The sequence below is a fragment of the Netta rufina genome (assembly GCF_964035555.1).
Source record: "Netta rufina genome assembly, chromosome: 5".
Classification (NCBI taxonomy): domain Eukaryota; kingdom Metazoa; phylum Chordata; class Aves; order Anseriformes; family Anatidae; genus Netta; species Netta rufina.
This window is the reverse complement of record NC_140128.1, coordinates 50,971,031-50,985,794: the sequence shown is the minus strand read 5'-3', so window position 1 is coordinate 50,985,794 and position 14,764 is coordinate 50,971,031. Positions and strand designations below refer to the sequence as shown.

At 34.9% G+C, this 14,764-nt stretch overlaps 1 protein-coding gene across 3 annotated transcripts in view; it reads right to left on the bottom strand.

Annotated features, from left to right (window-relative positions):
• Positions 1-322: 322 nt before the first annotated feature.
• The window catches only part of PAPOLA (poly(A) polymerase alpha), a 43,020-nt gene continuing 28,578 nt past the window's right edge, over positions 323-14,764 (bottom strand). The window contains exons 15-22 of one of the 3 annotated variants that reach the window (XM_084287773.1): positions 14,410-14,519; positions 12,789-12,910; positions 11,726-11,868; positions 10,267-10,367; positions 8,512-8,732; positions 8,057-8,119; positions 5,337-5,408; positions 323-3,240 (exon numbers count right to left, since the gene is read on the bottom strand). In XM_084287773.1, coding sequence (XP_084143899.1) covers positions 3,145-3,240; positions 5,337-5,408; positions 8,057-8,119; positions 8,512-8,732; positions 10,267-10,367; positions 11,726-11,868; positions 12,789-12,910; positions 14,410-14,519 — 928 coding nt within the window. In that variant the 3' untranslated portion in view covers positions 323-3,144. Of the gene's footprint in view, positions 3,241-5,336; positions 5,409-8,052; positions 8,123-8,511; positions 8,733-10,266; positions 10,368-11,725; positions 11,869-12,788; positions 12,911-14,409; positions 14,520-14,764 lie in introns of those variants that run through there. The other 2 variants (XM_084287775.1, XM_084287774.1) reach the window with 2 other exon arrangements.

Below are 14,764 nucleotides of genomic sequence, written 5' to 3'. Positions count from 1 at the left end.
CAATTTCAGCTGATACTCATCAATTTAGAAGTCTGATTCAAATCAGCATGTCTAAAGCCATCTGTTAGAACCATGGCTTATTAATGTTAATTATTTCGGCTACAACAGTAATTGTCAATGTCTTATTTGGAGATCTTCATGAATTCATGTACTTACTCCACCTCTTGTAGGTTCATGACAGGTAACTCAGAACAAACTTACAGAAGCCCATTGCCAGTACCCCGAGAAGCACTGAACAGCAATCTGTACATCTACTTTCAGATTTTTATTGGTTGGAAAAAATAGAAGAGGAATTAAAGCCATAAATAACATCAGCTGTGATGAAAGGGAGAAAAGATGGGCAAGATATAAAGATGATGAATCTGTTTGAAACAAGACAAGCAATTGCATGCTGTGAAAAATATACACAACACAAAGGTCTATTGTTTTAGGCAGGGTAATTATAATATGAGGACCGTAATCATCAGTGGTTTTAGCAGTTAAAGAAATTTTAGTCAAAAGGGGGCTACTTAAAGTTACTCACATCAAGCATTTGGAGGATTGGGCTCATGCTGATACAAAGATCAATCAAGTGATGCACAGTTATTTGTTATTTTTTACTTTTATTTCAAGGCAAGCTTAAACTGTTTGACAAGAAGAGAAATACTGCCATCTGCTGACATAAATAGTCACTTGCAAGAAAAGCAAGTGTAAAATACCAAGACCATTGAAGTTATTTAAAAACAGTTCAAAATTCTAAGGAAAATAAATACAGCTCAAGATTGTATGCACATTTCTTCTCATATTATCAGGTTAAGAGAAAGTCCGAATCAGAAAGTAAGGAAGGGGTGCTGTTAAAGTGTTTTGGCAATAAACTCTGCCCCTCCAACCTCCAGCCCACTACACAATCCACAACCTTTCCCTTTCACAGGCTAGAATTCAACATCCTGCTAAGTGTTACTTCCTACATCTAACATCATGCTTATTTACAAAATTTATGGACTTTCCTAGGCCATACTGTATTTTGTATTAGCAGAAAACTTAAGAGCCAAGTATAAATTCATAGTGAAACCAGTTCTGTACATTCAGAAAAGTCAGGCAACAATGGGATTGTGCTGTTTTTTATTGTGTTTTCAATGGAGAAATACATCATCTGTTTACAAAATAGCTCTTGAAAAATACAAGGAGTACAGATACTATAAAACAAAGCAAACTCCAGTCATGAGACACTACGTACATCATGCGAAAGCAACAGTCTGATCTCCAGGTTATGAAAACTAGAATTAAAAAGTCACTATACAGAAAGGTTCCAAGTTTCCAGCTTGGCAAAACTTGGGTGCAGTTACATGAAACGTTTAATAAAATGAAAAAGACTTTCTGATGTGTAAACAAAATGACAAGACTAAATTTGTGCCTGGCAATTTCGATCTAAACTCCATAGCTACACAAAATACACAGACACCTTGTACACTTCAACTGTTAATATAACCTTCTTTTTGGGGTGGACGACAGCAGGCTGCACAGGGCAAGGAAAAGAGAAGTATTGTATACTAGACATCTTAGACAAATGGCAAAAAAAACCCTTCAGTTACTGCACAGCCTAAGTAAAAGATAAGCTACACTCTGACTTTGGAGAATTAATTTAGAAGGATAAGGGGAAGAGTGTAAGTAATTTAATTTTAACATGAAAGATGCACGTGTAAATAGGATGAGCACAATGAGAGAAGGGAATTCATAAAACATGCTAATCAAAGTATGGGAAATATGATTTGACATCCCACATATTTCAGACTAAGAAATAGTAACATGAAGTTTGTTATCTACATCTGGTATTACTGCTGATATCCCTCATGTTCCTCAAATACTGTTGTTCTTTGCCATGAGAGATTCAGTTCGTTCAAAAGAAAAAGTAGTTACTTATCTTTTTGATACGACTACAGAACAAAAATTAGGAGTAAGAGAGCTTACTAGATGTCAAGTGCTTACTAGAAATATGATTTTTAAAAATTCAATGTTGTTCAATATGTAAAACCATTTTTGATGAGCCATCTAAAAATAAAAAGGTTAAAATCCTCTGGGAAAAAACTTTTTGCTTTTATTTAAAATTTGAACCTTTTTCACGCATACAGAACTTTTATGGAGTGTACAAAAATCATCTTATATTTAGTGATTCGAAGGCCATCAAGACAGGTGTTATATTTCACAGGCACACATTTACTTAAACGCTTTAGTGATGGGACAAACTTCTGAATTTGTGCCTACAGGCCACAAGGTATTGTGATTACGTATGGGGGGAAAAACGCAGTATTAGGGTCTGGCTTGTTCTTATTTTGTATAACTATTGTCCTATATGGTGCATACAAGCTGCAATAAAAACCCCAACACTAAATGCAAAAGCTTTTCCCAAGAAATACAATAAAAGGTTCAAAAAGGAAATAAGGAGTTTGATTAGCTCAAAGGAAAGTTTATTTGCTGTTTGATTGATGATCTGTATGCACCTTAAAACAATCCTATAAATAAAAGTAAACCACATCTTAATCATATCCCACCAATACTGAAAACTTCCCAATTACTTTCTCGATGTATGTCTTATTACCTCAAGATTGGACATTCCTCTCTTTAAAGGCTTACTGCTGCTTGATGGCAGTTGAACTAGTTATACTATACACTTTGTTGTCAATGTACAGTATATCATAGAACGTCGCCCAATTTGCAGATTACTAGTACTGAAGAGATTCTTCAATAAAACGAAAGCGTATCAGCTGAAGATCTAAAATTAGTCATACTCCAATAAAAAAGTACATAAAAGTGCATTCAAGGGATTCTTATGCCAGTTTTATCTCAATTTTGAAACAATGCATCAAACAAATTCAATCAGAATGTCAAATATGGCTACAAATAGTGTTCATGTTTTTAAAGGCAGTAATCCTTTGAAATATTTAATGCAACTGTTGCTAACACATTAATAGTACTCCTGGCTTCACATACTAACCTGGACTTCCAATCAAGTGGTGATTTTAGCCCAGAAAGGGAAGTGCACAAAATATACCTAAATCCATTTCCGATCATGTTCTAGTCTTGCACCCTCTGTTCTCCTTTTTTTCTAGCATTAGAAGACAACAGGTTGAGTTGGCAGATATTGTTTATGGACCCCTGAGGTTGTTTTTACCGGTTCAATCTCAATTTTATTGAATTCTTGATAACAGGAATAGGATTTGCAGGGAGAGCAGGGATATCTGAAAGGTCTGTACTGGGTGTTTTCTGAAATGAAAAGAAAAAAAGTTTGGTTGTATTTTAACTTTGTAAATATACAAAGGAAAATGTTGTAGAAATTGGCACTAACTTTCAAAACAAAATAAATCTTTAAAACAGTAATTCAGAATGCACCAAAATAAGAATAATTATAAACTATAAATACAGAAGCAGGATATTTCCTTTACCAACACAGCCATTTAAAAAAAAAAAATGTAGTTTTCTTTCATAGTGTACATTTCCTTTTTCCACAACTGCAAGAAATTGGGAAGTGCTGTGGATAAAGTTGAGCCTACTAAAAACCTCTATTATAATAAAAACAAAACCCACATAATAAGAGTACTTAACTGATGACATGTCCATCAGATAGTATATGTTCAATATTTAAAGACTGCTTTGAGTAATTTAGTGTTAAACCCCACCACTTTACAGATGAATGACGAAAAGCTGTTCCCTACACAAAATGCATCTTTTAAAAAATGTGCCTGTTTAAAAACTCTTAATGACTAGACTTCTAACTTTTCATGATGATTTAGATTAACAAAGAAAAGGTATGATGAACTCTAAAACTACTTTATGACAGGGATAAGAATTTCACACTGAAAAAAATAATCTGAACAGTTTTGTCTCACTTGAAAGAATTAAATCCTGTTTGACAAATAAAGGAAAACACAGAAAAGGAATACAATATTCAATTCATTAATTTCTCATAGGATTAGGAAGCCTCTATTTTCACGTTTTTTTTTTTCCGTTTGTTTTGTTTTTAAGTATTTATCCTCCACTCCTGCATGTTGACATCACAATAATCTGGTTATTATGCATTACTTCCCATGATTTATCAGAAAGTGTTTTATGTCATAGATGTTCAAAATTAGTATTAAGTAAATTTTACACATGGGAAAAATTGCATTAAAATGACCGCTCTTAACTGTTTCATTAAGGAATTAGCTGAATACGCACTGACTGATATGACAGCAAAGCACAATGCAACAAAGATTCAGAGCAAAATAGCTTTGATATCCCTCCTTCCCCACCTACCCCCCTGTACCCTGGAGCCCACTGTCTGGTTCATGCTGACCTACATTGTCAGCATCTCCTGCACCATGAGCAGTGCTCTAAAAGCCAGTGAAAATAGTGGAAAAGTGACAGAAAAGGTCCACTATACTTCTGTAGTTTCCAGATTACCTTTGCTACAGTAATAACTACTCAATTCATAAAAGCTTTTTAACTTTATATAATAATTATCCCTCAACAATACGCAAAATAATACACGATCTTTTAAAGAAATTAATCTTCCTGAACTAATTTAAAGTGCCCACCATCACATCCACAGTTTCCATTAAACAATTTTGGTAGCTTTATCTAGTACTGCTCATGTAGTTCAAAAAGCTTAACAACAAATACAATTAGTACTATTGCAATACACCTCCATTTTCAATCAATACCTTTACTACACATCGTGTAATGAGTGAAGCATGCGTATAATGCTTTGTGACAATGAACTTTTAATGGGCAGGACAATAACAGAAGCTTAAAAATGCCAGTAAATACATGTTCTCTAGAAGTGATTACAATATTAGGGATGTAAGTTTAAGAGAATGTCACAGAATGCTCCTTACACTCCTAACACGTACAGTGAATCAACACAGCTGGGTCATCAGGTTAGAACCTCTCTCTCACCCTTCATACCAAGTATCAGGATCTGAAGTTAACATCTCAGACAATTCTCAGCCTCTACCAGGATATCTGAGCGGCAGCTATTTAAAGCATTTGTTTCTTTGCTAGAAAGATTATTCTGTGATGTGCAAAGCACAAAGGAATAAACTGAGCCCCTTACTTTGAAGGCACAATTCAGAAGAGCGAATCCAGCTTCGGTCAGTTTGTATGGCAAGCCATACATGTTTAGCTACAATGCACATTCAATAAGATCAATGACCATCTAAAACACAAAAATTGTGACAGTAACAACAAGCAACTTTCCATACAATTGGTTTATATTAAAAAATTATACATTCTTTGTTTTTAACATCTGGACTCATTTTAACTTCTATATTTTCAGCACAGATGAGCAATAGAAACAGATGCATAGGTTTTAAAACCAGTACCTGAGGAGCTTGTAAAGTTGTCTGAAGAGTTTCTGTTTGGGAATTAACATTCACTTCTGTCTCGAGTTGCTCCTAAAAAAAAAAAAAAAAAAAAAAAAGCATCACAGTTACACCATTTGTACTTCTAAAGCTACATACACTGAACTTAACTAACTAGAATGCCTTAAGTTGTATATATACACAACATAAGGAAAAAAGGCAAGTATCAGTGCTTGCTACATTGATAACCACACTTTTATTATAATACAGAAATCACCACACTAAATGTTTTGCCCACTAGGAACTCAGTATCAACACAAGATACATCACTTCTCATTTGTTGCTTGTTTAACCACCTATCCCTTTTATACAGAATCTTACAGGAAGACCATTACATGTCATTCAACTCATTAAAGTTGTAGTATCAAAGACAACCATGTGAAACATTACTGAATTTCTTGCAAATTCAACCGCTTTTCCATTCCTTTGAATTAAGTAAACTCCTTCAGTGGTTTGGAACTAAGCTTAAGTCACTGAACTACGTTCATAAACAGCTGAAGATCAGGACAAACCATCTCTTGTTTCAAAAAATGAACATCAACTTCATCACTCAGTAATTTTGGAGCAGCGACTCCTCACACATACTGAGCTGTACAGACCAAATAGGTGCCCAATTACCTTAAGTCCCTACACAGAACATCATCTTCCTGTCCTTGCTTCTAGTGTTCAACTAGAAGGATTATGGACATTACAATTTTTTTTTTTTTTTTTTTGGGGGGGGGGGGGGGGGGGGGGGAGGAGGGAAGAAGATTTGCAAATAAATACTGTGGTTTTAGATTCACATGGCTTGCATTTGTTACTGTGCAAATTGACAAGGAGTATAAGGCTAAATTCACTGTTCTGCCAGAATAGTTTTCCTGCTACTTTAGTGGGTTGGATCAGCTTTCTGGATAACCAGATGATTGTCAGAGACAGTTTTTCAGGTAAAACAGTAGGTCTTAATGGCTAGAACAGGACAGTGGGGCCTTCTCCTTTTAACAAAAACAACCTGTTAAAATTATACCACAGAATCAACCACACATACGTTTTTTCTCCATTAAATGTATGTTTGTGTTCATTAAGAAGTTCATTTGTCCACATCCTATCATACATGTTCAAGGACATAAGATTTAGAAGAGACTACAATAAAAGCTAACAGGATTACCTATATCTTTTATAGTGAACTGTACCCAGAGAATCTATTTTGGACATTAGGATTAAATTCTTATGTGCATTTCTGCCTTAACCTGTCTTGAGTTCAAAGAGATTTCAAGGTGACTACGTAAGATTTCTCGCTGAAGCACAGGGAAACTGAACCAAAGCAGTTAAGCATTACAAAATATTTTAATTTTGTGGCATATTTTCCGCAGTATTCCAAAAGTAACACAACATGCCCAGTAAAAACAGTATAAGCTTCTATAGAATCATAGAATCATTCAGGTTGGAAAAGACCTGGTCCAACCTTGAACCTAGCACTGAAGTCCACCACAGAACTATGCTACTAAGTTCTACTTCTACACATTTCTTGAAGATCTCCAGGGATGGTGAGACTCAGTCACTTCCATGGGCAGCCTCTTCCAATGCCTCTTTCAGTAAAGAGATTTCTCCTAAACCTCCCCTGGTACAATTTGAGGCCAGTTTCCTTTGTCTTCCCCTTGTTGGTGCTTAGAAGAGCCCAATCGTGAGGTCTCCCCTGAGCCTCCTTTTATCCAGGCTAAATAAAGCTATTGAAGACAACTGGCCATTACTGAACCCTGGGGGACACCACTAGTGACCAGCCTCCAAATGAATTTAACTCCATTCAAGACACCTGACCACCCAGCCAGTTTTTAACTCAATGAAGCATTGACCCACCCAGGCCTTGAGCAGCCAGTTTCTACGGGAGAATACTGTGGGAAAGGGTATCAAAAGCCTTACTGCAGTCTAGGTAGACAACATCCACAACCTTCCCCTCATCCACTGAGTATGTCACATTGTCATAGAAAGAGACCAGGTTTGTAAAGCAGGACCTGCCTTGGATAAACATGACTGGATCTGATCACCTGGTTGTCCTGTAAATGCTGAATAAGGCTAAGAACACACCATTACCCTTTTCACTTACCAGCAAGCAAAAATATTGCCTACTAAATTACAATATACTGGAGGCGCATGGTTGGTTCTCTGGAAGTCCCCAAAGGCTTTGATATAACTGCATTAAATAATTTCTATATTGTAGAAGACTTTATATACTACCATTTATTTTTTTTTTTCCCCAAAAATTAAGAAGTGAACAAGTTAGCACCTGGCTTCTGGACTCTCAGCCTGAAGTGCAAAAATCCCAAATGCACAGGACATGTTCTTTAACTGAGTAACATACATAGAATTTGGACTGCAGGCAAAGCAAGACATATAGACATATTTCTGACCTAAAAAAAATGAACGAAAACTTTTTTTTTTTTGCTGTGGTATGGTGTGAATGACCAAAGAAATCATTATCTTTTGTAACCATGGACTTGGGCTCAGGTTAGCCTGATGGCAAGTAATGTACTGCAATTCATTAACAAACACTTTGAAAAGGAACATGTAATTTTGATGTCTTTAGTGGAGAGTCTATACTATATCTACAAACACAATCATTCCTGATAAATAGGGGAAAAACACAGTAACTTTCACAAGGAGTACAAATTAATATAGACAAAATTATATGGTCTGGCCATACATACCTTAGTTTCCATTTTTTCATGCTCATTCACATCTATACAGCTAGAATCTTCACTTATTTCATCCTGCTGAAATGTAAGCAAAAAGAAACTATTAAGAAACAAAAACATAAGTAAAAAAGAAAAGCAAGAAAATAAGAGGTCGAAGGGTTTTCAGACTGAATTAATTATAAGAATTAACATGTTATACTCAAAAAATTGCTTTTAGGATAAGAATTTAGCATATATTTGTGCTAATGCAGCAAATGTGTCACATTAAGAGTATCAGCATAATAAAAACAACACTAACACCTAAGCAAGCTGAATACATAAAGAAGCTATGCAATCTGATAGGAAATGCACACACACAACTTAACAAAATATTTCAAACCTGAAATATGAGAATCAGCACTCTGCAGCGGAAATGAATATTCAAAATTTTGGACACTGCTATGTTACAATCTTAAAACCTCAAATACCTCTTCAATTTTTATTTTCTTGGGAGACTCTTCTTTATGAGGAGAAGATGTCCTTTTCACTGCTGTGACAGGGCTAGGTGTTTTTGTTGCAAGATTTCCTGAAGTTCTGGGTGATGGATTTATTGAATGTGCTGAGGAAACAACTCTAGAGATGGTAGGCTTTGGTGGTGGAGAAATGGCTGGTTGTGTGGCAGTTTGAGGAATGCTTTCACTTGAAGTACCTATGGGTAAATAATTTTAAAAGCTTCAGCAAGATTATGTTTGACAAACATTTCAATTCAATCACTGATGTTTCGGGTTGCTATTCAAAACCACTGTTATCAAGTAGGCTTCAAGGAAGTGATACAATTAGTAGTAAAAGCATCCCATTTAGAACAGCACGGTTTAATTTCAATTTCATTCTGAAAGAGAATTCATGCACCAGACACAGGATAGCCATGTCAGTGACATTCTGCTAGGTTTAATCAGCCCTGCTAAACAGCAGAGTATATGGTAGCCCAGATGGAGCTTTGTGCTAATATAGCTATATTATTCTTGGTACCCAAAAAAAGTTTTATTATTTCTGTAATTAATTCACTGCGAGTGCCTTATCAAATCCAAGAGGAATCTGTTTTTTTTTGTTTGTTTTTAATTTTATTTTTATTTATTTATTTATTTATTTTTTACACAAACCTTATCATTGCTCAGGCTCAGAGCATGCAATTATGGATATCAAGTCATCAGGGAGCACAAGAAACATCTGACATTCTCTAGACCCTTTTGAAAAATGTTCCATATGACAAAGCTATACCCCATCAATTGAGGCCTACCTGAGACCAGTAAGTGCACATAGGATGTTTTTCTCAACCCCAGGATGAGAAAAAAAGAAAGTTACACTGCAATTTTTTTTCACCCCACTAACCACCATCATGTGATTGCTTTTTATTAATCAAAATGCAAGAACAGCTTCTGCTTCCAAATCCAAAAACATTCATGTCACTTGAACTACATTTAGTGCTCATGAAAACATTTACTCATATTGATACACCTGGGACAGGATAAAAAGATTGAAAAGAACAAGACATCCTACATGTCTGAGACTGAGGTAGGAGAGACTTCATCTTGAAAGGCTAACTGGTCTGTCCCCTTCTGCATCTATTTCTGACTTATGCCATGTATACAGCTAAAATTCCAGCAAGTCAGCTACTTTGTTAGTAAAAGTTTTCACCAGATACCTTTGTTATGTCACTAAAACGTCTATTCTTTTCACAAGTGTAAGTTTTATTTTCCTTGTAGAAAATATGGAGAATAAAGCAGCATGCACAGTCAGACATATTTAAGAAGATATCACTAAAGAGCACGTGCTCTGCTTATATCTGAAGCCTTTTCACTCCCTGAATCCATTTCATGAAGCAGGAGGAGAAATACAGGAGAATTATTTACAGGAAATAAAGAAACACCTCTTGGATTTAACTATAAAATGGATTAAAAATAAATGCAAAAATTGCTCTTGTAGACTTAGATATGGGATATTTTTTCCTCATTAGACTAACTGACCTGTAAACATCCTCTGCATTAGGTCAATGGAAAACTTTATTGTTAGTGTGAATGGCAAACAGATCTGTAAGAATAAACAAGTATTGCTACATAAAATCTTCCACCATGATTTTCTGAGTCTTAAAAATATTAGTTAATCTGTATATCAAGGAAAACTCATTACAGCATATTACAAAAAAAAAAATCAACAGAAACAACATACTATGCCATTTGCCTTACCCCCTGAGCTTTCACTGGAATTTGTTTGTGGCACAGTGACTTCAGAAGCCTGTATGTTGGTCACAGATGCTGCCGTTACAGCTGGCGCAGGACTGCTTCTGCTAAAAGAGAAAAAGACAGAACACTGAACATAAGTAAAGCATGCCTATGGTGACATCCGCTTTTCATGATATGTGTGGCCAGTAACAACAGCTGACAAAATTTTATGCATATACAGAGCACAACACAAAACTATGTCATAGTATGAAGACAGAAACTAGTGTTGTCAACTTAAGCAGTAAGTTGTCAACTTAGTATCAAACTTAAGCAACAGAAACTATTTCAGATATTTAATTGGAATCACTTCAGAGACAGCTTTTTAACTGAGTAAGAAGTAGCATTAAAAACAAAAAAGGCTAAAATTAAGACAATGTCTGACTAGATGAGGTACAGGGAGAAATATTACAATTATTTTCCCCAAAGAATGGAACAAGAACAATGTAGAAGGACGAGAATAGAAAGCCTGTTTTCAATCTACCCATTCAGTTATGACTATAATATGGACATCCTGAGCAAAGCCTCAGGATTACAAATGATAAAGTAATTTTTATTTCTTTTTCATGAAATAGGGTAGCAGTATGTGTTTAAAAAACAATATGGGGCAAGTTTTACTTTGAATATGATACCTTGTATCATGCTTGGAAATTATACAGACTTGCTCTAATAGCATAGTCAACGGCATCAAGTAATGAAAATAATTTACCAAGAAAGTCCAACTAAAAGAGCACTTGCAAAAAGGAGCAACTCCACTGAAGTATTTTACCCTTCAAAATATCCAATAATATACACTTAATACTGCACAACTGTAGGAAATCAATGTTATTAACTTCTGAGCATCAAGTAGACAAACTTGAGAATTTTCAAAGTCAGATTTGCACAACTGAATGGGATCCTAAGTTTAATTTAAAGACTTAAAACATAAAATTTTGGTTTAAAAACATTAGCACGCACATTTTGGAAAATACAGGGGTAAATTTTATTCCTAAGCTTGATTTGCATTAATACCATCAGTAATAGAATTAGCACTACTCATTTCCCAGACAGAAAGCCTGTGCTTCACTACTGTTTGACGTTTTGATCAACAACTCAAGTAGATCTTCCTCATTCTCACACCTCAATTTCGTGCTCACTACTTCTCACAGCCTTGTTACTAAACTGCCCCCAAGTTTTTATTTCACCTTTTCTACACTCATTTACCCAACCCTAAAACTACTCCCCAACTGAAGTCTAATGCTATGCTCCCCATACCACAAATTTAGTCCTACTCTAGCATTCAAACTGGAAAGACAGATGCCTGAAGGTTCCAATTTGGAACATTTACACCTTGAAATAACAGCAGTATCTCATGCATGCAGTATTTGCTATGCTTTTAATACAATTCAGGAAAAAAAGTTGAGTCAAGATTGAAAGCTTTCATTACCCCTGAGAACTTCCAGAACTGTTCAATGGACTCGTCTTCATAGCACTAGTAGGTGAAGGCACAGACGTGCTGTTATCACTATCCATAGACAAGTCTAGGCTGCTGTCATTCAGAGCTGTCAATCTGACCCCTTCTGTTGAATGCTGCCATCCACAAGATGAAAGAAAATCACGTTAGTCTAAACACTTAAAAAATCAACTGAGATTAAAATGACACAATATTTCAGTTATGCAAACTTACTATCCATTACTTTTGTGAAGAAAAAATAAATGAGAGGTGATTTAACAGGGTGAACTTCCACCATTAAGTAAGCATCTATGTGTGCACTGAACGTAGTTGTGCAAGTACATTTTTTAGAAGAAACCTGAAAATACGAGCATTAAAAAATGCAAGACTCAAAGGGACAATTCTCAAATCCTTTTGTATGTAAATAACCCTCCATCACATCGCTATAAGCATTTATATTTTCTATGTTCACAATTCAGGTAAAGATTCTACTTAACCAATGATGTTCAAAAATAGAAGATAAACTGTTACTATATTTAGTGACTGTAATTTTGGCTTTATTTCAAGTTTCTTTTTCTTCTGGGCTTACAGATACTGCTTTCACTAACTTCAAAATTGATAGCAATGTACCCCACAAATTAGATTTTTGAAAGAACATAATGAATACAAAGAAGTTAGAGACTGATTTGAACTTAAGACAGTTGGAAAATCAGTGCTGAACATCAGTGAAGGACAAAAACCCTCTCATGATGCATTACTTTAAGAGATGCTTTACTTAATGTTTTGTCACCTGAAACGTACTAAAACAAAATACAAATCCGTTTGTATAAACAGAGCCAAAGATACTATCCATAGTGTTGACATTCTGGGAAATCTAGTGTAACGTTTAGTGCATCCAGTAACACTGCTAAGAGTCAACAAGATCATATTGCTCATAAAAGTAAAACTAAGCTTTCAAAACATGACTTAAGCTCTTTGGTTAGTAAATCTGAAAAGCTGGGAATCATTTCCCAATGGCTTCTCTTCTTCGCTGTTCTCAAGTATTAATCAAGTTTACCTTTTTCTTTTTCTGAAGCACGTGATTAGGTAGCAGTTGATGAAGTTGCTTACGTTTCACATGCCTTGCAGCAATCTTCATATCCATCTCAAACATCTTGCTGTTTATTGCTTGCCTATAAACTGCAGAATTAGAATAACATCAATATGTATTGAAGCATTTTGCAAAGTCCACTTATCTGCCCAGGAAGAAACAGTTTGTGTTACAGAATATTTGTCACCCTCAGGAACAGGCATACTGTTTCCTTGTTCTGGAGCAGAAAAGTAAACCATCTACTATGGCAGCACTGACAGCACAAGTAACACATGACTTGCTTTAAAAAAAAAAAAAAAAAGACAAACTGTATTTTTAAATAGTTTTTAACAGTGACAGATCATAAGACAATTCCTCATTTCATCTCAACTGGACTGCAGATAGAAAATAAGACATCCTCATAGAAACCTACTTTTCTTCTGTATACAGATCTTAAATATATCTTGGTTATGTTAGATCAGATGCAACACAAACATCTGATTTATGTCTGCTCTTGAAAACATTTTTCCTTCCTTCTAAGGGAAGAAATATAAAATACAAAGTTGTCACAATCCAAATTACTGAATTTACACCCAGTAGAAGTTATGTCAGCAGACAGGATATAAAAATCTCACATTAAACAGCTTGTAAAGAGGACTACAGAATATTCTTCACTGGATATTCTTCACTTTCCATCAACTGCTGGAAAACTTAACAGAAAATGATTGGGTTGACGTTAGGAAAATGCTTTAAAAAGTCCAGGACTATGTCAAGATAATCTAAGTTGGAAGTAAAGCACATGCTCAACTACACGTTTCCTCATTTCCAGTCTCACCAAGTCTCAGAAATCCAGATGATAGCTTGCATTTATGTAGTACTTGAACCTACTCTTTTAACTCTGTAAACACATAATATTTGGATCTTAATTGCAGTTTGTTTAAAGAGATAAATCTGTCTAAGGCAGTGTTCCTTAGTTATTCTCTGTAGAGCCACACTCTTCAGTTGTTACCAATTCACTCCTTACAAATGCCTTACAAATTTCTTACATACATTTTAAGTGATTTTTCATGAATCAAAAATTTAACATAAAAAAATCGTCAAAATATTTCTTACACTGAGTGTTAAGACTCAAAACTAAAACCTATGGAACCAACTAGCTAGTATGAAATATCATGGAATAAAAGCCATTTTACTCTAGAGTCTACTAGATAACTAGTTTTAACCCACTGTTAAATTCAGTTTCACCAAATATAAAAACACCTAAACTATACATATCGTCATAATTAGGTTAGGTTCAGTTGATTCCATATGATATCGAATTGTCTGCTTAACAAAAATCACAATATAATTTACCATTTTACTGAGATCTGAAAGATTTGTGTTCACTTTAATCAATTTTAATTAAAACAAATAGAAAAATTAGTAGTCTGAAGTGTCTAGAAGTATTAAAAATTATCAAATATGTGTTTCATTAAGTAACACCTTAACTCCTTACCTGAATCTTTTTCTCTGTCTAGATACACTTCTACTACTGAAAGACTAGATTATGAAACAAAACCAACAGCATTAAACAAGCTTAATAACCAAACATCTAGAATACAAAACTCACCTGTGTCTGTAAAAGACTGAATGTCGTAAGTAAGATCAACGCTTAAGTTTTCAGAATTTTCGGTTTTCTTAAACACCAACCCGATCACCCACATTGTACGGTATTCTTCCCTGCGAAAATTTATATTAAACAGTCATAGTTCTGACAGAATAATTGAATAAACTAGCAGTTATTTGCTTCAATAGCTAGTTTTGTTTTTTTGCTCCATTAGCACTGGGAAACCAGGCATAAAAAGGCAAGAAACAGAAGTTAACTTGATGACCTCGCCTTTTCATTTGCAATGCAGAAAAGTCACAAAAAAAGACATATCTATTTCCCAAACTTAATGAACTAAAATTATCAGTAAATGATTTCA